Source organism: Canis lupus, chromosome 5, assembly GCF_003254725.2.
Source record: "Canis lupus dingo isolate Sandy chromosome 5, ASM325472v2, whole genome shotgun sequence".
NCBI classification, from domain to species: Eukaryota; Metazoa; Chordata; class Mammalia; order Carnivora; family Canidae; genus Canis; species Canis lupus.
In genome coordinates, this window is record NC_064247.1 from 79,775,742 (window position 1) to 79,800,426 (window position 24,685).

At 46.2% G+C, this 24,685-nt stretch overlaps 2 protein-coding genes, 1 long non-coding RNA gene and 1 pseudogene across 8 annotated transcripts in view; 1 reads left to right on the forward strand and 3 right to left on the reverse strand.

Annotated features, from left to right (window-relative positions):
- LOC112646564 (uncharacterized) overlaps window positions 1-1,676 on the reverse strand; it is a 137,062-nt gene extending 135,386 nt beyond the window's left edge. Inside the window, exons 1-2 of one of the 2 annotated variants that reach the window (XR_007410990.1) lie at window positions 1,551-1,676; window positions 893-1,053 (exon numbers count right to left, since the gene is read on the reverse strand). This is a non-coding gene — a long non-coding RNA (uncharacterized LOC112646564). Of the gene's footprint in view, window positions 1-892 lie in introns of both variants that reach the window. The other variant, XR_007410989.1, reaches the window with a different exon arrangement.
- A 33-nt stretch (window positions 1,677-1,709) lies between these two features.
- PSMD7 (proteasome 26S subunit, non-ATPase 7) lies at window positions 1,710-10,390 on the forward strand. Its single transcript, XM_025426694.3, has 7 exons — window positions 1,710-1,912; window positions 4,208-4,299; window positions 5,119-5,211; window positions 5,914-6,011; window positions 6,779-6,859; window positions 8,704-8,795; window positions 9,439-10,390. Exons 1-7 carry the CDS (start codon window positions 1,839-1,841, stop codon window positions 9,881-9,883), a joined length of 975 nt encoding a protein of 324 aa, XP_025282479.1. The 5' UTR covers window positions 1,710-1,838; the 3' UTR covers window positions 9,884-10,390.
- Window positions 10,391-21,541: 11,151 nt separating this feature from the next.
- Window positions 21,542-21,692, reverse strand: LOC112647647 (U4 spliceosomal RNA; annotated as a pseudogene).
- An 872-nt stretch (window positions 21,693-22,564) lies between these two features.
- Window positions 22,565-24,685, reverse strand: part of WWP2 (WW domain containing E3 ubiquitin protein ligase 2) — a 145,746-nt gene continuing 143,625 nt past the window's right edge. For 4 of the 5 annotated variants that reach the window (XM_025426689.3, XM_035717040.2, XM_049110748.1 and 1 more), the window contains 2 exons: window positions 24,470-24,529; window positions 22,565-23,938 (listed from right to left, as the gene is read on the reverse strand). In XM_025426689.3, coding sequence (XP_025282474.1) covers window positions 23,659-23,938; window positions 24,470-24,529 — 340 coding nt within the window. In that variant the 3' untranslated portion in view covers window positions 22,565-23,658. Of the gene's footprint in view, window positions 24,530-24,685 lie in introns of all 5 variants that reach the window. The other variant, XM_035717041.2, reaches the window with a different exon arrangement.

Genomic DNA, 24,685 nt, shown 5'->3' on the forward strand with positions numbered 1-24,685 from the left:
GGAGCCTGTTTCTCCCTCTGCCTGTGTCTCTGCCTCTCTCTCTCTCACTGTGTGCCTATCATAAATAAATAAAATTAAAAAATATATATATATATATTAAGACGATTAGGAAAACCCTAAGCAGTGTTCCTAAAAGTAGGAAGAGTACATATAATGAAATTGATGGGTAGGACCCAGGAAAGAATATCAAAAGCTCCCTGATTACACTGGAAGGAGACCAAAATTCAGAGCAAAAGTCTCGAGTATTCCTCTGAGCGGCCACATCCTCTGGTGCTATGGGGAAGGTAAAAGTTCTTTAAAGCCCGGGCAAACAGGGCCCCTGGGTGGCTCAGTGGTTGAGCGCCTGCCTTTGGCCCAGGTCATGATCCTGGGGTCCTGGGATCCTGATCCTGCATCAGGGTCCCCGCAGGGAGCCTGCTTCTGCTTCTGCCTGTGTCTCTGTTTCTCCCTCTGTGTCTCTCCAATAAATGAATTAAAAATCCTAAGACAAAACAAAACAAAACAAAAACAGGGCAAATAGGGGTGCCTGGGTGGCTCAGTCAGCAAAGCATCTACCTCCAGCTGAGGTCATGACCTCAGCCTCCTGGTATCCAGCCCCACATCCCCCTCAGTCTGCTCCTCTCTCTCCCTCTGCCTGTCACTCCCACCGCTCAGGCTTTCTCTCTCAAATAAATAAAATCTTTAAAAACAAAGAAAAGACAGGGCAAACAATAAGCAAATAGTTCAAGTTGCTTAAATATTGTTCTTGCTTAAAATCAGAAATATAAACGTGTATGGAGTTAAATGATTTGCCTCCTGCATTACCCCCCCTCTCCGTCTTCCTTTTATCTCTTTGCTAGCTAAACACCAAAACCTATTTCGTATTGGTTTTCACCCTGACTTCAACCCTTACCTAAACTTTCATCTGAAAATCAAGCTGGGGGCGCCTGGGTGGCTCAGTAGGTTAAGTGTCTTCCTTCCTTCAGCTCAGGTCGGGATCCCAGGGAGACCCAAATCTGCCTCTCTGCTCAGGAGGGAGCCGGCCTCTCCCTCTCCTCCCAGTTCATGCTCTATCTGCCAAATAAATAAAACCTTAAAATTAAAAAAAAAAAATGTAAAAAGGGAAAAGAAAAATCAACCTGAACGGTCTGACTCCAGGCACAAATTAATTGAATTCTTCTAGCCCTGGTTAAATGGTTAAGTAACATAAACCGGTGGGACAATATAAAGGCAGGCTGATGATCTGCCAAGTGTCCGCAGTGGTTATTAAGGGTTAATTCCCCAACAATTAAAAAAAAAAAAAAAATGATGGGATAAATCACCAGATCGGCTTCAACGACGTTCCCTAACGCTAAAGACCTGAAGTCAAGAAATTCTGCAGGAGCCTGGCTTGGAACAAAGGTGACCATTTTCTGGGTGGTTGGAAATATGAGTGAATTCCTTTTTTTTCTAGAATTTTTTTCCTCCGGTCTTCAAACGCGGTGGGGGTGGGGTGGGGGCTGCAAACTGGGAAGACCGAAAACGAGCAGCCGCTGCGGGTGCCGGTGCAGGGCCCACACCAGGAGGTCGACCTTTGTCAGTCTCCGCGGCCCCTCGAGCTTCCAAGTCCCGGGCAGCTCGCGGCGACTCGCCCGGGGCGGGGCCCGGCTTCCTCCGGCCTCCCGCCTCCTCAAGATGGCAGCAGGCGCGAAAACCCGGGGCGGCGCGCGCGGCACTCTGGGAGCGGAAGTGGGGAGGCCCCGCGGCGGCGGCCGGGCCGGAAGGGGCGGGGCCGGGCCTGGAGCGTCCGCGAGAGCCGCGGCGGCTGCCGGAGTGTGCGGGTCGCGAGGGCTGAGGCCTGGCGGGCGGGGTGCGTCGCGATGCCGGAGCTGGCGGTGCAGAAGGTGGTCGTTCACCCCCTGGTGCTGCTCAGTGTGGTGGATCACTTCAACCGGTGAGCGCGGGCGCGGGCGGCCTCCCGGGATCGCCGCTGCTGAGTCACGGGCAGGCTGGGCCGGGGTGGGCAGCGACTCGCCCGCGGCCGGGACCACTCACGGGTCGCGAAGCCTAAATCCCAGGCTCGTCCCGGCCCCGGCCCCGGCCCCGGCCCCGGCCCCGGCCCCGGCCCCGGCCCCGGCCGGCAGTCCGCAGCCCGCAGCCCGGACTGGCCGTGCCGTTTGCCCACGTCGGTGCGCCGCCGCTGTAGGGGCGCGGAGGGCGGGGCCGCGGGGGGCGCCTCCGTTTGGCCCCGGTGCCCCCGTCACCTCGTGGGCGCCTCCGTGCCGCTGGAGGCTGTCCCCGGCCTTCCGGCCTCGGCGCCCAGAACGGGCTCCCTTGGCAGGGCCGTGGCGTCTGAGCAGGACTCGCTCGCCTTTGATGGTGACCTGAAATCGACACTAGGTGCCAAGCCCCTTTTAAAAATGAGAGCGTTAGTAGGTTTGGGCATTAATGAAGAAGCTGGAACGTCCCGCGAGGGTTTCTTGCGCCTTCCCTTCCCTTGTCTTGGAGCCGTTCTTCCCGCTGGACCTGTTACACGTGTTCATAACTTTTACAAGGTAATTGCTCCGATTGGCAAGTGTAAAGACCCGCTGGGGAGCGTCTGCTGTAAAGTCGGTCGTGAAGTGCCGGTTCCCCTGCAGCTTGCCTTGGACGACCCACTCACTGAACCAGAGCTAATAAAACCGGACTCCGTGGGGTTCGGGGTCCCCAGCTTTGTAGAGCCCTCAGCCTACGGGACAGGCGTGCGTTCCCACTGTCCCGCCGGCACTCCTTCCTCCCACAGGGTACTGGACGTGCCACTGGGACAGGCTCCCTCTCACTTCTATCCAGGGGACGGAGTGCAGACACCCGCTGCTAGCTGCGGTGTCGTAATAACACATGTCGGGTTTTGTTTTGTTTTTTTTTTTTTAAGATTTTTTATTTATTTACTCATGAGAGAGAGAGAGAAAGAGGCAGAGACACAGGCAGAGGGAGAAGCAGGCCCCATCCCATGCAGGGAGGCCGATGTGGGACTTGATCCCAGGACTCCAGGATCACGCCCTGGGCCGAAGGCAGCACTAAAGTGCTGGGCCACCCTGGCTGCCCAGATGTAGGGATTGTTTTTGTTGTTGTTGTTGTTGTTGTTGTTGTTTAAACCCAGTCAGATTTTTGTAGACCAAAAGAAAAGCACGTGAGTGTGGAAGTTTCCTTTGAAGTGTGGAAATTCGGTGTATAAGATTTCCCCAAAAATCAGAACCACCAGGGATACAGAATCCTTCACTCTGACCCAAATCCCAAATTCAGTGAGCATTTATAGATTTCCCAGACCAGATGTTTAGGAAAACATTACAGTGAAACCAGTGACTGTTAAGGAACTCAGGTTCGTTTCACGGTGGCCTGTGTCTTTCGTTTGAACGTAGGGTTCTAGTGTGCTCTGTGTCTCACGTCCGCTAGTGCTTAGGGGAGAATTCTACATGACGGTCCATGAAATGAGATTGTGTAAGTGAAACACTTGGCAGCTCCTGAGGACAGAAGTCACTGAGGAGGTTTGACAAGTAGGTAGAAATTCCAAAGCAAACCCTTTCTCACTCCTCCAGCCATCCTGTCAGTGTGATCAGTCACCAGCTCACTTCTGATCCTGCCTGGTGAAGCCATTCGGAGACCACAGAGGGTACACGCCTACCTCGGCGTCAGAACCCACTTTCTGAGCCCCTAGATGGTTCAGAGAAGTAGGACTTGTGGTGGGGCTTGTCTGCGTGGAATAGATACCCCAGAGAACACCTGGCAAGCCAGCCCATGAACGTCGTCTGCTTTAGCATCTTTATCTCTGATGATATTTAAGGATACAGAAGATGGGGAAAGTTTGAAGGAGAAAAGTGCAAAAGAAAAAGTTAAAAGTGGCAGCATAACTTAAATATACTTTGCAAACACCAACCAAATAGCATTTTAAAACTCTTAAGCCCTGCGGGGGGGTGGGGGGTGTCCATTTTCTCCATTTTAAGGTTCTAGAAAGTTTGACATTTTTCCAAGCATGTGTTTCTTGGAGTCAACAGTGTAAATACTGCCGATGTACAAAGTTGGTGAGTTACCCATTGTATTTATTAGAATTTAATATTAAGGACTGACCTGACACTATTACATTGGTTTAGTGGGATTAGTTCCCAGGTAAGTGGAGTTGTATCTGTACCATTGATATTTCGTATTGAGTGTCTAATTGTTGGCTCCATGTCTCTGTGTGCCTATCAGACTGACTTTCTGCTTTCTCCTTCAGAATAGGCAAGGTTGGAAACCAGAAGCGCGTTGTCGGTGTGCTTTTGGGGTCATGGCAAAAGAAGGTACTCGACGTATCCAACAGTTTTGCAGGTACAAGACAAATCTTACATTGTTCTACACCTGGCTTAAAATGTCAATTATCTTTAAAATTAATAAAAGAGACTTTTGTGATTTCCATTTTTACTACAACCCAGAAATTCTCTGTCAGAATTGCTGAAGTATAGGAAGGAAGCTAAAAGTTACTCACTAAACTGAAGAGTAAATATTTTAAATTTGCAGGCCATATGGTCTCCATTACAAGTGCTCAGCCCTGTATTGTAGCAGCAAAACTACTATAGACAATGTGTTGACAAAAGGGTAACTGTATTCTAGCAAAAGTTTATAAAACCAGTCAGCTCTGATGTCGTTTATAAATCCCTGCACTAAACTATTAACCAGTTACGGGTTGGCAGGGGGAGATGGAGACCATTACCTTTTCCTCGGTGTCATGAACCTTTACAAAAATGTGTCCGTGTATTTTATGGTTAAAGTAAAACAAAGAACAAAATAATTGCCCTAGAGTGAACTCTAGACTAGAGGTCACAAACTCCAAAATCTGAAAGGACCAAACAGTAATGTTATTTGTCAAAGGGAAATAATTAGGAAGTGATGGGGCTGGTAGCAAACTGACGGGCGTGTGTCCATTTTAAAGGGGGAAACTTCATCTGGCTCTAGCCAGTTGTTGCCAGATCTTCAATTTCAAGAGAAGCTGGAAGTCTGGATTTTTATATGAAATCTCCCAGTTTTTAATGAGTGCAACTCAAAGATAATTTTAATACCATGCTGTACAAACCGCTTAGGTGGATCAGATGTGGCATGGCGTCTCCTATCTAGCACCCTAAACTGAATCTTATTTTTCTTTTTCTTTAGTCCCTTTTGATGAAGATGACAAAGATGATTCTGTCTGGTTTTTAGACCATGATTATTTGGAAAACATGTATGGAATGTTTAAGAAGGTCAATGGTATGTCTTGATGTTTTGTTTTTTAAGAAGGCATTGTGGCATTGATTTATTTGTGTATTTGTGTGTGTGCATGCATGCGCAGGTACATGCCCTGGTGTCTTTCCATTTCTCAGTATTCCCTTCTCTTTGTTTAATGTCAAGGGCTTTGACCTAGCTGCACTTAAGACCAGTGGCAGTAGAGGAATGAGATAGAATAAATGACAAACAAGAGTAGCAATTTAAGGCCAGCTAGACCTACTTAGGTTTTAGATCTGGCCCTCTGTAGCAGAAAAGTGAAGAACTATCAAAATCCACCTGCCTCTAAAGCTTAAGTACCATCAAGGTAAATGTATCTCTGTCACATGTGTTATTTTCATTTTATTTCATTGCTTTAGAAATGTTTATTCCCACAACAGTCACAGTTCCGATCTCTGTGACATAGACTTACATTCATTTATATGTTGCCTTGGAATTATGTTCTAGTATCGTGTGTGACTAGTCTAAACTAGTCTGAGATACCGATATCTCTGGATTTCCCTGCTTATTTTCTGAGAATTTTGTTTTTCAGTTTTAGATTTCACAAGTATGTCAGGGCTGAAAATAGATGTCTAGAATTTTGAAAAAGGTAGAGAACATAAGGATTAGAGTTCTTAACCACCCTTTTTGAGGGAATTCTATAGATCTTCATGTAACCGTTCAAATTCACTAATGTTTTCCTTCCAGCCAGAGAAAGAATAGTTGGGTGGTACCACACAGGCCCTAAACTACACAAGAATGACATCGCCATTAACGAACTCATGAAAAGATACTGCCCTAACTCAGTAAGTATACTTTATCTTTAAAACTCTTGAGTGAGGGGAATCCCTGAGTGGCTCAGCAGTTAATCATGTGCCTTTGGCCCAGGGTGTGATCCTGGAGACCCGGGATCGAGTCCCACGTCGTGCTCCCTGCATAGAGCTGGCTTCTCCCTCTGCCTTTCTCTCTCTCTCTCTCTCTCTCTCTCTCTCTCTCAAATAAATAAATAAATAATCTTTAAAAAATAATAATAATAAAAATAAAACTCTTGAGTGATATCCAACTGGCTTATATAAGCATCCTAGGAAGGATTCGAGTAGCTTATCATTTCACTGCTTTTTCTCTAAACTGCTTGTGTTAATTGGTAGTGTTATGTATAGTACACGGTGACCCAAAATATTTAGTAAATAGCAGTAAACGTTTGCTAAGTGCTTCATCCTCTCAATAGCTATATGGGGTTCGTTCTCCTCCTTACAAGGAAATGGAGGTTCAGAATTGTTAGTAAGGTCTCATACATTTTGGCGCCAGGATCAAACCGTTGGTTGTCTTGATTCTGACTTCCTCATGCTTGATAACCACACTATACTCCCTCTCAGCTTGTTAATGGATGGGGGTGAAGAGCAGAGCAGATGGTGGGATCACATGAAATGTAGACTCATTTTTGCTGAAAATTCCAGCTCTTGTCTAATTGAATGAATGAAATAGCTTCAGTAATCATGATCAGAAACACAGCTGTGATTTTCCCTTCTGTGCTTGGTATGAGGTGGTGTGGTAAGGTGTGTTTTTCTCCCAGGTACTGGTCATCATTGATGTGAAGCCAAAGGACCTGGGACTGCCCACAGAAGCATATATTTCAGTGGAAGAAGTCCATGATGTAAGTCCTCTTGCTATGAGCCAACAAGATTAGATCCGCTGCTTACTGGAGAATTTGAATATTGTGTTGTTTTTAAGTCAACAAATCTTCTCTCTCTAACAAAGAGTAGGTTGCTGATTTTTGTCAACAGTTTGATATTATGTTCCCCCCCCCCTTGGGTTTTTAAATCCTCAAATTTTAGAAATCAAGAGGACCACAGAAATCTAAAATCCTCTTTTACACATGAAATCGAGACTCAAAGTCATCATATGATTGCCCAGAGATGTTTATAGCAAAGTAAATGCAGAGCCTGGTGAGCTTAATCTAATGCACTTTCCACTGTTTAGCTCCCCTGTGCCAGCATTCCTTTCTCCTTGAAACTTTTCTTTTCCTATAGCTGAGACAGAAGTTTTCAAATAGAGTGAGTCAGAGCTGCCTGGAGCCAGATGGCAAGACCCATCTGTGTGATTTGACACCTGAGTACTCAGCTCTACAGCATCCAGTACCTGCTGTGTGCTTTGGGAGTAGACATGAAGAGGTGCCGAATTTAGCTTTTCTCTGTTTCCAGGAAAACTAATTTCAGATTCTAGGGTAGCATTTGATGTGAAAATAGATGTGTGTTTTGTTCTGACCTTAAAGTTTTGCACTTGAGCTCAGTCTTGAATTTCCAAAGTCAAAAGTCTGAGAGAGATAAAAATGAAAGTCTTTGGATTTAGATATGTAGACTTTATCCTTATATTCAGTTTTTAAATCAGGAAAAAATTTTTATGTTAACTCCTGCAAATATTGTTTGCACAGAGTTTTGTCCACCTGTTTCTTTTTGCCTTGCCACCAGGAAGCTTAGATCAAAATTTATTTCCTTGTTACAGTAAGACTTTTAATACAGTTTAATACAGTTTTTTATGTTAATTTTACCCTGCCTTTTTCAAGAAGGAATCCGAGGCTCCTGTACACACACACACACACACACACACACACATACACATAAAGCAAGATTTTAAATATGGGACAGAAGGGACATGAAGGCCACAATATAAGATGAAGCCAAGGGAAAATGAGCACCTGAAAAGGCATGCCGTGAGGACCTGACCATTCTAGCATACAACGTCAAGAGGAAAATGATATTTGCAGGATTCACACTGTCCTGGAAAAGTAATAACTGCTAACATACATACCTCTTAGTATAAGTTAACTGACTTTACCAAGGTCTCACAGCTCCCTTGTACATGGCAGAGCCAGGCTTGGAACCCAGGCGGTCTGGCTACAGCGTCTATCCTCACTGCTGTGCTGTCCTGCCTTGCAGACGTCTTATAGACATTACAGATGTGCAGCCTCTTCTAGCACAAGAGCTGAGGAAAGTTGCTCCTGAATCCCGTCGAGAAGTCACTAGGTGATATAGTGAACCGTATCCTTGGATGGACCCTTTGATTCATTCAGGCCACCAGAAAACTGGTTTTTCTGACTGTACTGTTTTGGTGCTCTGGCATCATTTGATCTAAAGGACAGTAGGTGGTTAAAAGATTATCTGACTTGAGCTTGCCTCCCATACAGGTATTCTATGTACTGCCAATTCTAGAAAGAAGTATATCCTTTAAAAATCAACCTAATCGAGACCTCAAGTGTCCATCCCCACAGTGGGCATAAGGGATTATCAGGATTTTCCTCAAACACTGAACAGGGCCACTGCAGTGGCCATTTAGAAGGCTGAGCTTTCAAAGCAAACCTTACCCGTTTCTGCTGGCACACAGGAAGCCTAGTAATTCACCATGAGGTGATTCGACTGAAAACACGGGAGCCACGCTGTTAAAGGAACATGTACCAGCGTGTTTGTAAGTAAATAACTATAATTGAGCCTCCTCTCCCAGGATGGAACGCCAACCTCAAAAACATTTGAGCATGTGACCAGTGAGATTGGAGCGGAGGAAGCCGAGGAAGTTGGAGTCGAGCACTTGTTACGGTGAGCCTTAAGATAGCATCAGGACCATAAGTGGCCCCAGAGGCTCTATCAGGAGTGGAGAGATCTGGGTGCCAGGCCTGGGTCATTTCTGGAGCGTCCTAAGTTAGAATTTGTGACCATGGGCAGTGTGGCCGGTGACAGGAATGCGTGTGGGAAGGAAATGCAGGTGCATGTCCTGTGTATGCCATTTTCACTGAAAAGAAGCTACATGTCAGGATGGGCTTTTAAGATACCATAACCCTGACTTAGTTTGAAAGGGTCACAGTTTTTCTGAGGTAAGATTCCTTCCATTCAGAAAGATAGTCCTGATTGATGTACGCTTCTCACCACACCGTATGATGCAGGTAGGGAAATGACACTCTTCTCAAGAGCAAGGAAATTGAAATAGATAGCTTTTCCTTAAATGAAAATGGTTTCGTTTTAGTTCTCTTTTTTTGAAATCTACCCTGTGATGAGAAAGATGAAATACATGCCTCCAAATAAAAACAAAACCAAGGCAGTTTATAAAATGATGAAGTAACATTCTTCTGAAAACTGGTCCCTCCCCCACAAAGCGGCAGGTTTGCCTAGCTTTTTGCAAACCTGGATGATAATCCAATACGCTGACGCTTTCTCCCACCTTTCTTCTTGTGGGTGATCACAGAGACATCAAAGACACTACGGTGGGCACTCTTTCACAGAGGATTACAAACCAGGTCCATGGTTTGAAGGGACTAAACTCCAAGCTTCTGGACATCAGGAGCTACCTGGAGAAAGTGGCCACGGGCAAGCTGCCCATCAACCATCAGATCATCTACCAGCTACAGGATGTCTTCAACCTGCTGCCGGACGTCAGCCTCCAGGAGTTTGTCAAGGCCTTTTACCTGAAGACCAATGACCAGATGGTAGTGGTGTACTTGGCTTCACTGATCCGTTCTGTGGTCGCCCTGCACAACCTCATCAACAACAAGATCGCCAACCGTGATGCAGAGAAGAAAGAAGGGCAGGAAAAAGAAGAGAGCAAAAAGGATAGAAAAGATGACAAAGAGAAGGAGAAGGAGAAGGAAAAGGGTGACAGCAAGAAAGAAGAGAAAAAGGAGAAAAAATAAAACCTGTAGCTTTTTAATTTGTAAATTAAAATCTTATAAACGAACTCAGTGTGCCACTTGAGGGTTCTTTTTATTTTAAGTGCTTGTTGAAAAGCTGTACCGCTGAGAACTCTGGCCCAGGTCCCTCTTGCTGTGGCAGAGAAGCAAGTGGACAGGGCCTGAGACCATACCTTCAGGGCCACTGAGGCTGCTGGGGTGGGGGATATGAGAGCTCAGGCTGCAGGCCCTGCGAGAAGAGTGAAGGGAATGTAAACATTATTGGTCCTCTTCACTCTTCTACCTATATAACTGGAAGTTGAATTTTCCCAATCTCACAAGACTCTTGGGGTTGGTTATTGGCAATCTGCAAAACCGCAAAAGGGAATGCATGAATTCCATAAGCCTTAGAACGCCCTGAGTTCTGAGTCATTGAACTCTGTACCCATAGCCCTGGCACCCTCAGGGCTCAGGATCCAGCTCCATTTATTGTTTACCTTTCAAGACACAATTAAATGACTTGGTTTTTAAGCCTGTGTTCTAGTCGTTTTTGATTCTGGGAGTGACAGTCGTTTTCAGAAGCAGCCAAGACTTAGTTTTTCATTGAAGCTGCCTTACAGAATTAGGCTTGGAATCTTTCGTGGAAGAGAGACTGACTCTTTCCTTTAAGAACAGCCTGATGGTGAGAAGAGCTCTCAACTGAGCCCAGAAGACCTGGGTTTGTGCCTCAGGTTTGTCATCTGTGAAATCTCTAGACTAGGTTTTCATAAAGGACACAATGCAGTAGGTCTAGGTACAACAGACCCCAAGGTTAGTTCCGAGGATGGAACAGTTTTCCCAAAATAAATGCTCAGGGCTCAGCACAAACAAATACTTAGTCATTTGACCTACAGTAGTTGCTCAGATAATTTCCTCTCTTGAGCAGATGGCACCTAAGAGTTCTCTAATGCACCAAATGGATTATCAATGTGCAAAAATTTAAGAATATAAAATGGCACTAAAACTAAGTCAGTTGAATCTCAGAAACCACTGAAGTCCTAATGTCTCAAAGTTTACCAGAAATGTCAATTTTTTTTCCAAAGAGCTAATTAGTGGAAATTGGAAACTTGACAGTATGATGTATAAATAAGCTTTTATTCTACTTAATAGAAGCATGCCAACATAAGGGCTTACTTCAAGGTCCATGAAGATTTGGACATAAAATGGGATGGTCATGGAAAAACTGGAGAACCAACTTTTACTTGTATTTCCAGTCAAAACCAGGGTTGTTGCAGCTAACTGAATAAAAGAAATGTTAACAGTCAAAGCATGAGATACATTTAAAACCACAGGAGTGCTGAAGAAGCTTTTGAGATTTGATAACATTTCAAGCATACTGATGTGAGAAAAGTAACCTGGAACATTAACTCTGCAGCAAATGGGCAGGAAAGAGCCAGGATGTGTCTGAGGCTAGTAGGGGAATGAGGAAAATGTCATCCCAAGGAGTGCGTCATTTATGTAAGGGTCAGGGGGCAATTAGAGACCACACAAGATTTAGATCCACTTTTAGTAGTATAATCTGCACTCAAAACTTTCCAGGGTCTGGTAACAACAATGCCACACACTTTTAAGTTTAACACCACTTCATAAAATGCAAAGTTTGTTAAGCATCTAAGACCATGGGAATACCCAGGTCTTGTTATATGTAATAGTTCAGGCACAAATGGGCAGAATTGACTTCTACCTTTTTTTTTTTTTAACTAATCCCCCAACATGGGACTCGAACTCACAGCCCTGAGATCAAGAGTCATGCTCTACCAACTGAGCCAGCCGAATGCCCCACACTGAATTCTACTTTTCTAACAGGATCCTCGATTTCTTAGAAAAACACTTTGTAGCCTGTAGCTTAGGCTTATTTCTAAGGCAAAATTTATACCCTCTATAAGAGCGACCTTCATAAAGTTGTTAATGAAGTCTTGCTTATACAAATAGCATCTGAGTTCACTGCAAAACCCATGACCCTCACTTGAAATAAAGCCTTGTGTTTGTATACCCTGGCAGTCTCAAGATGAGATTTCTAAACTATGTGTGTTGTTTTGAAAACACTAAAAAAGGGATGCCTGGGTGGCTCAGTGGTTGAGTGTCTGCCTTCAGCTCAGGTTGTGATCCTGAGATCCGGGATCGAGTCCCACATTAGGCTCCCTGCATGGAGCCTGCTTCTCCCTGTGCCTCTCTCTGTCTCTCTCTCTCTCTCTCGTAAATATATAAATCTTTAAAAATAAATAAATAAATAAAAAAACAGGTCCTGGAAAAAGTCTGCTCCAAAGCCTGGATCCTGTATCTGTAGCTGTAACATTACCGTCACTTCCAACACTTCAGACCACCTTGTTAGAGTCAGGCTGCTCTCCTACACACGTTACAGAGGATGGTATTTGTGCCTTACTAATTTTGTGAGAAAACTAGCATCAGAAATAACAATGAACTTTTAAGTTAGTTATCCTTAATGTAAAGATGGAAATTATCAGGAGCACCAGGGTGGCTCAGTTGGTTGAGCATCTGCCTTCGGTTCAGGTCGTGATCCTGGGGTCCTGGGATTGAGTCCCACATTAGGCTCCCTGCATGGAGCCTGCTTCTCCCTCTCCCTCTGACTCTCTCTCTCTCTGTCTGTCTCTCATGAATAAATAATAAAATCTTTTTTAAAAAAGATGGGAATTATCAAAGTGGAACAACTTTGGGCCAGCTAATTAAATGTTCTTTAATTATGCTCAGCCCTCCAATCACTAAAGAGACAAAAGAGAAGTAACTCTTAAGGAGCTACCATATTACTTCTCCAATATGCTAGATGCAGAGTAAATCTTTTCCAGCAGGAAACAGCAACCTTGGGATGGCAATCCAATTTCTGGAAGACCCTGCAGCTATGAGAACTCAGCCATATACAGTTTTTCTCACTTCAAACAAAAGACTGAATGCAGGCCTTCATAAAAGAGTGAAATTAGGGTTGTTTGTTAAACTACAACACACTAAGAAAACTACTTCATCTGCCCCTGTTCCCAGAAATGGGGAGGATCTGGGGTATGCTTCAAAGGCAAGGAAACATTTGACTTATGTGACACACAAGAGCAGATTTTTTACAGCTTTCCTAAACCAATTCATTCCAAGTTATTATACGTAATATAGGCAAGTACTGATTTGCATATATATTGCATAAGTACTTTATGCTATTCAACTCCGTATTATCAATGGTAGCCTGGGAGCTACACAGAATTCAGATCTATCAAAAAATAATATTCTTGTTGGGGGAGTAGGTAGGAAGTGACTCAAAGAGCAGGGAAATGGAAGTGGGGAAAGAATATAGAGGAAAAGAAAGGAAGAGGAGATCAGGGAAGTTCATGTTTCCAGGGTCTAAACCCAGAGAAACCGCTTTCTCCGCACTCCTCTTTGGAGCCAGTCTATTCTTCGACACTAGAGGGCGCCATTGACTAGCCTCGTCTCCCGGCCAGAGCTGCCTTGGTGGCCAGGTCAGGACAGGACTGGGAACCTGGCCCAGAGTTGCTTACCCTCATTTCTGCTTTGGGCTGCAACCATCCAGACAAGATTTTGAAAGAATCTGGAGAGTGCATGAGTGCAAAAAGATGGGGTCAGTTTGCCACACCTCCACCTCTGCTCTTCTCCACCCACCCTACTGTGTGGGCAATGAATACAGTTTTCTCAGCTCGGCAGATCGCTTATGCTTTGATTTTCCTCACTGCTGATACCACACCTGATTTCTTTAAAGACCATATTCAGTGGTGTGCTGGTAAGAGTGAAACAACTAGTTCTCCAAAAAGGGGGTGGGGGGGGGGGGGAACAGCAGGGTTTTTTAATGTGTAGCCTTGGCCAATTTCCCTGGTGTAAATACTCCCACCATGGCTTGATTGCAAGATCCTGGCATTTGTTGGGAAGATCTCAAGATGCACAGCAGCACGGCATTACAGAGTATTACCTAAATACGGATAGAATAGACAAAAATAACTTCAAGAACACACATGATAGTAAAATGTAGTAACTCGGATATGATGTATTTTGAGTATGACCTTTTTAAATTTTTTTAAGATTTTTAAATTTATTTATGATAGACAGAGAGAGGCAGAGGGAGAAGCAGGCTCCATGCCGGGAGCCCAATGCGGAACTCGATCCCGGGACTCCAGGATCGCGCCCTGGGCCAAAGGCAGGCGCTAAACCGCTGAGCCACCCAGGGATCCCGAGTATGACCTTTTTAGATATAATTTACTTCAATAAAAATTTAAACAACTTACCTACTGCATTAGACTCTAGGAATCTGTTTTTAAGATGCCCTCCGGTGGTTTCTGTACATGTGGAAGTGGGAGAACCTTTAATACAGACAAATCTATCCATTTCTTGCCTATTGTCAGCACCCCAGGGATCATGTTTAAGAAGTCCTTTCTCAGCTCTGGGGCACCTGGGTGGCTCCATTAGTTAAGCATCTGCTTCAGCTCAGGTCATGATCTCAGGGTCCTGGGATCAAGCCCCACGTGGGGCTACCTGCACAGTGAGGAGTCTGCTTGAGGATTCTCTCCCTCTGCCCCTCTCTGGGTTCTCTTTTTCCCTAAGTAAATAAATAAAATAAAAAAAAAAGTCCTTTCCCAGCTCAAGACTTCTCATACACACACGTCTATTACACTCCACAAAGTGTTTTCCTTCACAGCTTAGGACCTATGTCAACTTCTATCTATATGGTACAGCTAACATCTGATCACTAACAACATAATTACCTACTCGTTTAACCAAAGTAACCAGCTAACGTCTTTACTTCATCTCTTATCCCTTCCTTTCTTATTTTCAACCCTGTCTTTATCCCTACCTTTTACCCCTCAGGATATAAACACTCAGTTCTCTCCCATCTCCACATACACACACCCCTCCATCCTGGTTAACTTCATTCAGCAAATAGCCATCTCTGCTCCCTTATCTTCTGAGCATTTTTCAAATCTTACACAGTCCAGCTTTTGTCCCCACCGTGCCACTTTAGCCTGCACTAAAGTCACCAATAGCTTCCACTTGACCCAACCAGTTGGCCCCTGTCAGCCTGACCTCACTTGACCTCACTTGACCTGATCTCTGGAGGCTTTTCTCCCTGCACTCATCCTGCTTCTCTTGGACCCTCATGGGCCCCTTTTGCTCTAGTTTTCTCTGAAGCTTCATCCTACTTGACCTATCAGTTACATATTTTTAAAAAGTCTCAACCCATATGATGCTTCTAATTCCAAAACTTGTTCCTCCTTAGTCCATATCCTGGCTAGTCACCCACTCGCCCAGAGCTCAGAAGTCCTACTGGTCCTGCTCACCTTCAGCCTCTGCTTTCAGCCACCTGCTGGGCCTACCAACCACCTGATGGCTGCCCTTTGTATTTCCCCGCGCGGTCCAGACCTTCATCTACCTTTTCTGCTGCTAAGTTTGCCTACCTGCAATTTCTGCATACTTTCTCATCTTCCTTTTCCATATTCTATCCTCATGCCAGAGTTAGCTTGGCTAGACGGTGAATTTGGGCTGGAGAGGGTTGCATGAATCTTACTCCTCAGCTCATAGCTATCATCATCTTTTAAGGCCCCTCTCACTTGAACTATTTTTACCTTCATCCTGATTTCCACTATAGTTCCAGCCCCCCCTCACACAGACATATACACAAGTGAACAAGTGATAGAGGCTTATATGTGTTGAGTAAATGTCCTTTTTTTTTTTTTTTTTTTTTTTTTTTTTGAGTAAATGTCCTTATATATGGGATGGATTGTGGAAGAACATGCAGTCTAATTTTGTAAATATGCATTTTAAATTCCATATATGATATTTCCCTTTCAATCTCATTCTTTCCTACCCTTTTAAAATTCAAAACAATACTGGGGCACCTGGGTGGCTCAGTCAGTTGAGCGTCTGACACTTGATTTTGGCTCAGGTCATAATCTCAGGGTTGTGAGATCAGGCCCTGCATCAGGCTCCACACATGGTGAGATCCACCCTGATCTGCCAACCTCATTCACACTGTTCCTGCTTATTCTCCTCCATCAGTATTTAGCCACACCAGACTTCTACCCACTTTTAGAACATGCCAGTCTCCCAATCAGGCTACTGTACCTGACAGGCCCGACCCCGGACGTGGCTCTTTGCTTGACTGGCTCCTCCCCAGCTTTCAGGTGTCCAGGCTGAAACGCCTGTTTTGAGATGCTTTCCCTAAGGTCCTATCTAAAGTAGACTCTTGCTCCCACTTCCCCACACTATTCTCTGTCATATTTATCCAGGGTACAGCCTGGTGACTACATTTAATAATACCGTATTGTATACTTGAAAGTTGCTAAGAGAGTGGATCTTAAATGCCCTACCACAACACAGCCTTAAGTGTCCTCAACAATGAAAACAAAATGGTAATTAAATGAGGTGATGGATGTGTTAACTAACCTTATTGTGATAACCAATTTGCAATATATACGTCTATCAAATCATCATCTTGTATACCTTAAACTTACACAATACTCTGTGTCAATTATATCTCAATAAAGCTGGGGGGGGGAAGTACTTATTGAGGGGCTTCCCAGACCCCAAGGCAGACAGCTGATGCACCAGGGGTGTGTGCCCTGTTGGAGAGCAGGGACAGGATAAGAGTCCAAGTTTAATGCATGAGCTGCTTCTCCCCACCCCATACACCCTATACTTTAGCCATTATGAAGCAATGACAAGGAGTTAGCAAGCGACCATGACTATAAAATCCAAATGATCAAGGGTGAAATGAACTCCCTCACAGAAGAAACAATGCTTTCACATCCACCCAGATGCTCACGTGGAGAACCCTATAGAGGAGGAAGATGTGCCACTTGAGCCATTCTCAGCGGGAGTCCTGGAGCTGCAGAGGGCATCCTTCATGCTAGTACACTGCTGTAATGGTACCACCTATCTTGCTGCTCGCCCTGTAATTACAGAGGAAACAGACCCCAAATTGTCCTGGAGAGATTGGACATGACTCTTGCCAAGTGGGTTTGGCTGGAGGCCCAGATCAGCACTAATGGCATCCCAAGGCAGAGTGCCACAGTCACAGGCTGGGCCAGACCCAAGGCCTCTGAGACCATTGGTGCTGCTGGGCAAGTGATGTCAGGCTGTGGACTGGGGGCAGGGACTGAAATGATTCCGCCTTCACAGGATTTGCTTTCTTCTCATAAAGGAAGAAGAGCAATACTGGTACCTTTCTGCCTATGTTCCTGGTTAGTGTGAGATTTTTGATCTACACATAATCTTCATGCTCTGGCTCTTTGATTTACTGAGAATCATGGCCACATTCAGAGCCCAGAACACGGAAGAGATGCTAATCCAAGGACATTGAATCTGACCGAGGAGGGTGTATTAGTTATCTATTGCTGTGTAACAAATTGTCACAGAATTTAGTAGCTGAAACAACACACATTATGATCTCAGTTTCTGCGGATCAGGAGCCCTAGCACAGCTTGGCTGGGTTCTCTGTTCTGGGACGCTCTCAGGCTGCAATCATGGTGTCACTTGGGCTGCAGTCATCTTAAGGTTCTAAGCACATATGGTCGTTGGCAGGATTTAATTCCTCGTGGGCTGTTAGACTGAGGGCCTCAGTCCCTTGCCCCATGGGTCTCTCCAACTCGAAAGTTCATCAAAGTGCACAAGTGGAGAGGGCAATGGAGAGTCAGCTAGCAAGGAGGAGGTCAAATCCTTTGTAATTCAATCACGGAAGTGACACCCAAAACCTTGGCCTTGATCTACTGGCAAAAAGCAAATCACTAGCCCAGTACCACTCAAGGAGAGGGGATTAACCCACTAGGGTGTGAATACCAGGAAGAGGTCCTAAGGGGGACCCCTAAGAAGTCTGTCTTCCTGGGGGTGCTTGAGTGGCTCAGTCACTTAAGTGTCAGCCTTCTGCTCAGGTCATGATCCCAGGATCCTGGGATCAACCCCCACTTTAAGCCCCACATGGAGCCCCATGTCAGGCTCCCTGCTGGGGGGGGGGGGAGCCTGCTTCTCCCTCTCCCTCTGCCCCTCCCCCTGTTCATGTGTACTTGGAGCTCACTCTCTCACTCTCTCTTTAATAAATTTTTTTTAAAAAAGAAGAAATCTTCCTTCCACTGATAGGAATAAGAATCACCAGAGTAATCTGCAACAAGCTACAGGGGGTTTATTTTTTAAATTTCAGCACTTAATTGTCTTAAAATGAAGATAATGTTCATAGAAAATGCAGAAATAAAACATTTGTCCTGTTTATAAACAGGACTATCTTCTTGGCTTTGGAGATAGCAAAACAAAACAAAGCAAACCCCAAGCATTAGGAACCAAATCAGTGCTCTTAGAGAGGTAAGGCATAATGGGTTTAACTGTGGCCAAATAGCAAAAATCCCATTGTAATTGACATGTACTTATCATTGCCTCCTACCAAGACTCCATTAAAATGATAGCAAATGAATGTAAAAGGTTTCCCATTTTTCCCTGGTCATTAAGGCCCAATTTGACAGAGAGAGCACCTGAGGTAGAAAAGAGAATTCAACAAATTTCTAGAAGGAAAGCAGAAGGTGCCTGCAGCAGGGTCTCCAGCCAAGATCAGTGTGGAAGGGGTTTAGCCAAGGAGATCTAGTGAGCCAGGAAAGACTGGGACCTGAGAGAGGTTGGAATTAGTGCCAGAGAGGTAAACAGGGACAGATTAGATGACAGTCAAGTCCCCTTTGGGACCCCCGTGCAGATTGCCAGCTGCAAGCTACCCCCTCCTCTGCCCACCCTGGCAGGTCTATCAAGGGAAAGGAAGTTAATTGAGATGGCAGGTTTACCATCTCTTAGCATCCTCCAGCCTCAAAATGACAGTGAAGAAAGCTTTATAAAAGTCTTTCTGCACAAGGGCAAAGAGAAGATAAGAGGATTCAGTGATTGGGCAAGGATGTTCAACAAAGTGTTAAAAAAGTGGAAAGCAGGTGGAGAACTAAAACTTCTAGCTAAGCAGAAGTTTTAACCTAAAGCACTGCAGAGGGAGATGCAGAGACATGCAAAGTCCCCAAAGAGACTCCACACTTGGGCGCTGCAGGAGGACAGGAAGAGCACAACAGAGGTAGTTAAAAGCAGTGTCTATATGGAACGGTGGGACACCCAGGTCCCTACCCCCAGCCACAGAGCCTGGCTATCTCCCCTCTGCCAGCTGCAGGAGACCAGGCTGAGGGGAGGTGCCAGAGAGCCAGAAAAGGTCAAGTCAGGGGCCAGGGCTCTGGGAACCTAGGATCCTTCCTTCTCCTGATCCCCAGGGAACCTACAGGCAGGTGTACCATGGCTCAGGTATATCCTTGCCCTCAGGTGGGGAACAGAGCATTCCTCTCTGGAGGAAATGATCACCCCAGAGAAAAGACACTTGAGCAATGACATTTATGGCCTCCGTGAAAAGGTCCACCTGCCATCTAGTCCCCTTACAGCAAAGACCAACAGGAAAGAGACCACCCAGGAGTGCCTTCTGAAATATGGACAGCCACAAAGATTAGGAAAAGAGTTGTTTTCTCACTGTGTGTGTGCTCTTTCCTAATGGTGTTGCAGCTGTCTCCTCCTGTCCTGCTGGGGATCCATTCTACAGCCTTATCTTTTGAGTGGCAGTTTGGGCCCTGGCCTGGGATGACCTAGGAATCAAAGCCATAGCCAGGTGCACAGCAGAAGCAGTTTGGCTTTGTTGCAGTTTGCTGGTCGGCCTGCTTTTTATGAAATGGGAGGGAGCAGTGGGCTGCTGCCCAGTGCGTGTCCATACTAGAGCTTATTCAGACCCACTGACCATCACCACCACCACCCCCCCCAGCAGCTGAAGTCCCAGCTACCACGGCCAGACCTGAGTGCGGAGGCACACTTGCAGTCTTGTTCAGTGTTTTGCATTTTGTTCTATTTCTGGCCCTTGGAAATCTTTATCTTGTTTTTGAAAAAGCCTTTTGGCTTTCTCTTTTTATTTTTTTTCTTTTTTTATATTTTATGTGTCTTTATTATATGTTTGGAACAGAGAGGTTGGCCAAGTCATGAATTTGCTGTGCCATCTTAATGGGACTCCGTTTGGTTTCTAACACTACTACAAAAAGAATACAGAATAGGTGATTCTGTGTTTGGAGCCATAGAACTGAAGTTGGGAGTAGAATATCACATAGACCATCAAAAACATCCAAAAGAGTGACAAGAGTCAAGCTGAAGAGGCCAAAACTGTGACAAGCATCAATAAGAAAGTAAGGATTACAGTCACTAGAACCAGCTGAATCAGAGCTAGACCCCGAATCCGTGACGTTCAAATGGTATGGAGAAAAGTGCGCCAAAGAAGTCACCTGCCCTGATCTGACTCTCCTGATGCTTGACTCATAAACATGGACTGCAAAAAAGTGAACTAGACCGTGGCACTTCAATCAACCTCAGAATCAGGGGGACTGGATAAGTAAAAGGATATTAAAATCCTAGATTCACAAGGCAGACCAAAGGGAAACAAGCTGGGGTGATAATAACTCCGGGCACTTACTCAATTTTCTTGCTGATGCCGAGTTTGGCTCAAGAACCAAGAGAGCTTGCTCTCTGTAAGCATACCTCTAGACAGAGACACAGGTCTTCAGGGTTTTTCTGGAAGAGTGATATGAGCCCCAATATCTTTGCCCAATCACTGCATCCTCTTATCTTCTCTTTGCCCTTGTGCAGTGGGATAGCAAGCACTGAGACTCTAGATCCAGTGAGGTCCCACCTTATGTAAAGTCTTAATGACACCTGGGAGATCCATTGGAGATCTTGAATGACAAAGGAAGTCATATCAGATCTTTCCTTCCAAAATCATCTTCTATAGCTTTGCCTAATTATATCCAGAACTTATGACATCGAGTTGGGGTAGGTGGGCCTCTCTGCCTGCCTATTCCTACTTGAAACACTTCACAATAAGAAAAAGAAATTGAAGATATAATAAAAGCAAAGAGAGGTAATTAGAACCTCTGAGGGTAAAAGACTGTATGGGGAAGAAACAGTTGTATTATGTTATTTAGTTATGGAGCAAACAATATTTATATAGTCATAGTAATAGAGATGGGTTTTGTTGTTTGCCGCTTTTTGAATAAACCTTTAGAAAAAGTACAGATGATTTCATTATAATTACACAATACAATGTTAAAAAAAAACTTGATTGTATAGAAGTGAAAAGACAGCTGCCTGAAGAAAAAGGAGGGAATGCAGATGGAGAGCCAGAGGGACAGCCGGGTGCAGTACAGCTCAGATGCGGTTCAGAGTGGGATGGCAAGGGATTCTGCCCATCTGCCCATTGCTGCGGCTAGTAAAACAGGAGCCTCTCTGAGGGCCGTGGGGTAGACTGTTGGGGGTTTTAAAGTTCAAACTGGAAGGGTACAAAAGAAACCAGCAAACTGGCTTCTAGCAGGTGATCAGAGTGGCCGAGGAATAAGAGTAAGCAGCCTTCACTGTATCTTTCACTCTATCTTTGAATTTTAAGACTTTTTAAAATTTTTAAGTTAAAGTAAAGGCAGATCATCAACAACTGTACTTTCAGGACTGCCCCCTCCTGGGAGGGCAGCACTGGTGCACAAGCTGAAGCTTCACAGCCAAGAGCAAACTGCTGGACACAACTGTAATACCCCTTGGGGTAGGAGATGGGTGTATTACAGGAACCATACTTCGTAATATCACAGTCATTAAAGAATCATTCAGACCTATGTTGAGGAAGATGGAAAGGTTTCCCGAAAATTTTGTTGAATGAGACAAGTGAGTTGCTCAGTATAAGATCCTATTTTTGGTGTATTAGCAATAATCACGCCTCAGATAAACCTCATTGGCTACGATGCTGCCACTGTGCAAAGCTCCATTTTTGGTGTATTTAAAAATTCTATGTATATATGATTTGCAAGCGCACACTAAATAGAATGGAAGGGCCGCAGCAAACTTAACAGCAGCGATTTCTGGATAAGTCTAGAAGAACAGTTTCCATTTCAGCACGTCTTTTCTGAATTTATTACAGTATGTCTGCCTAATGTGTAGACTTTTTTCAATAATTTTCTCAAAGCACAGCATTGCTCTGTCAAGTAAAAAAACAAAAACAAAAACAAAAAAACAGCTTTGAAGTGGGGCCGTGAATTTATCTAATAAACTCCAGGGAGGAACCACTCTGAACATCTCTGCCTTCCCCTGAGAAGAGGCACAATCAGGACAAGGCTTGGCAAACGTCATTTCCATGTCCTGTGCATCAAGACACCATAGCATGGTGATCCATCCCATCTGAATCCTTAAGTGTTCAAAAAAAGTGGGTGGCAAGACCTTATGTGATGATTTAGCTTGAGATCATAGCATCCCTCTATCATCATGGGACTCAGTAAATGTTTCTCCAATGAACGACTGCCTAGACACTGTCCCCAGGAGCTGGCTTCCAAAACCCACCCAACCTGCAGCCACAGCTGTTCGTATTCTGGCTCCGCAGCGACAACTGTTCATAGACATAGAAAGACTGGCCTGGCGTCCAAAGGGTGCAGTGAGGAAACCCTGACCAAGAGCCACCCCAGAGATCCCTGCACAGGGACTCAGCCAGCCAGAAGTAATATGACTGTCTCAGTTACACATTCCTAAAAGCAGCAAGTCACGGAACTTCCACCCCAATGGGGGCCTGCCTGAAGGGTTTGGGGCACCCAGAGGCCTCTCATCTGAGGACAGCGATTTTGCAGACATCCACGCCAACACCACCCACAGCTGCTGATTGTTTATTGCACGAGAAACTGGCAATACCAAGGCAAGGGGGTTAAGTATCACAAAACCATCTGTCAACCAACCCAGAGCTACCAAAGGACATTCTACACGACACCTCGGTTACATACATGTATGTACACACGCACACACACACATGAACACACTCTGAACAGCCATGAGTCGCGGGTTTCCAGACCCCACACAGCAGCTGGTACCCCAACCCCCCAGTAGTGTGGAATATTGCAGGGAAGCACAGCAAATGACTCGAGGAAAAGAAAAAAGGTTGAGCTCCAGTGAGCTGAGCCACTCAAATCAGCAAATGCAACACAGTGGACACAGGCTCTCCCTCCCTCTGTGGCCCGGGGGTGGGGGGGAGTGGGGGGAAGGAAGGAAGGACCAGGATCTGGGGATGTGACACTGCCCTACAGAGGTCAGTGGGCCTGCCTAGGGTCCTAGGAGGCTCAAGCTAGTCTGTCGTCGGTGCTCAGGGCTGGAGCCCGAGGGCCCAGACTGGAGAGCTTGAGCAACCCCTCCAGCATCCCAGAGGAGCATGTTCTGCTTGCCGATCGCCGCACGCCACGGAATGCCCATGTCGGAGGCTGGTGGGAACTCCGTTCTGCTGGTCTCCAAGACCGTCACCTTCCGTGTCCAGATAAAGCCGCCCTTCCAGGCAGGATGGACATGCCCTAGGGTGGCTGGGACACACTGAATTCTCAACAGGAGACTAACGGACCTGCCTGAAGCCTTAAGGGCCACTGGGTGACAGGGTCACCCACCCCCACATGCTCCATCACTTGGGGCTGCCTAGAAACTACATCTAGCAATGGGAGTTCTCCATCAAAGGTTGGGTGACACCTGGGACCCTCCTCCCCTCTGTCAAGGCTTGGAGACTGGGCCACTGGGAGGCTGGGCTGCAGGGCAAGGCCCGCCTGAGCTCCCAGAACTGCTAAGCGGGTTCCTAAGAGGAGCAGCTGTTGGGGAAGTCCTTGGACCACTGGTGCCAGATCCCTCAAGGTCCCAGCGACACCTGGCATACCAGCTCCTGGACACAAAGGGATAGCAGCACACCGACATCAAAACACAAAGTCACCCTACACACAGAATGCTTCGAGTTGATGTGAAAGGGCAAAGAAAGTCTGAGGGGGTTTGTTGTTTCCAAGCCGCTGCCACCCTAGCAGCTGGTACAACACTTTATTTGCAGGAAAGGACAAAGGGTCCCGCACTGAGTGCAGAGATGGGCTTCGCCGCTCAGCCTCGGGGGCTGGATCCCCCTGGGACAGGGAGTGGCCGCCCAGACCCAGTGCTCTCTCCTGGTGCGGGAAGACGTCCTCTCCCTCAGACCTCCATCGTATACAGATCACTGGAAAAGTTCTATCAAAAACAGAACGTCCTTGACTGGCAAAGACCCTGGGCCTTCTGGGCCCAGAAGAGCCAGCCCGAGTGGGTGGCCGGGCTCCCTGCTGCCTCACTAGCACACGAGAACCAGGCCTCCTGCAGCAGCCCTGGGCACAGGGCGCCCCCTCACATTCTCATGCTGCCTACGGCTGGTCTGGTCTCAGGGCGGAAGGGGGAAGAGCTGACTGCGAGGGTCAGGCCTCCAGACTCTGCAGTGGGTGACGGGACCAAAGGTGACATGGGGGCTTTATTCCAGACTGCCACCGGTGGGGGGGTGGGGGGAGGCAGACAGGCCTCCTGAGGTCAGGCTCTGCTACCACCAGCCTGAGGACAGTGTGGTCCCACGCACGGCTGCCACCTGGGGCGGTGGGGGGAGCCTCCCGGGAGCTCTGTGGCCACCGGCCTCCCCGGCAGGAAGAACTCATGACTACATGTGCGCCGGGGGGTGTGGGAAGGGGCAGCCTCAGTTACTCCTGTCCAAAGCCCTCAGTCTCCTCGATGGCGTACAGCAGCTTCTCTCGCAGCTGTTCATAGCTCTTGTACGGTGGGAGATCCAGACGGTTGAAACTGTTGAGAGAGGGAAGCAGGACAGTCAGCCCAGGGAGGTCAGGGCTCCCAGCCTGGCTGCCGTGCGGGGAGGGCTCAGAGTCATTCACGTGACTGTGGCTTGACCACAGTGCCAAGGGGCTAGAAGGCAGAGTGGAGCCCTTGAGGGCCCTGTTA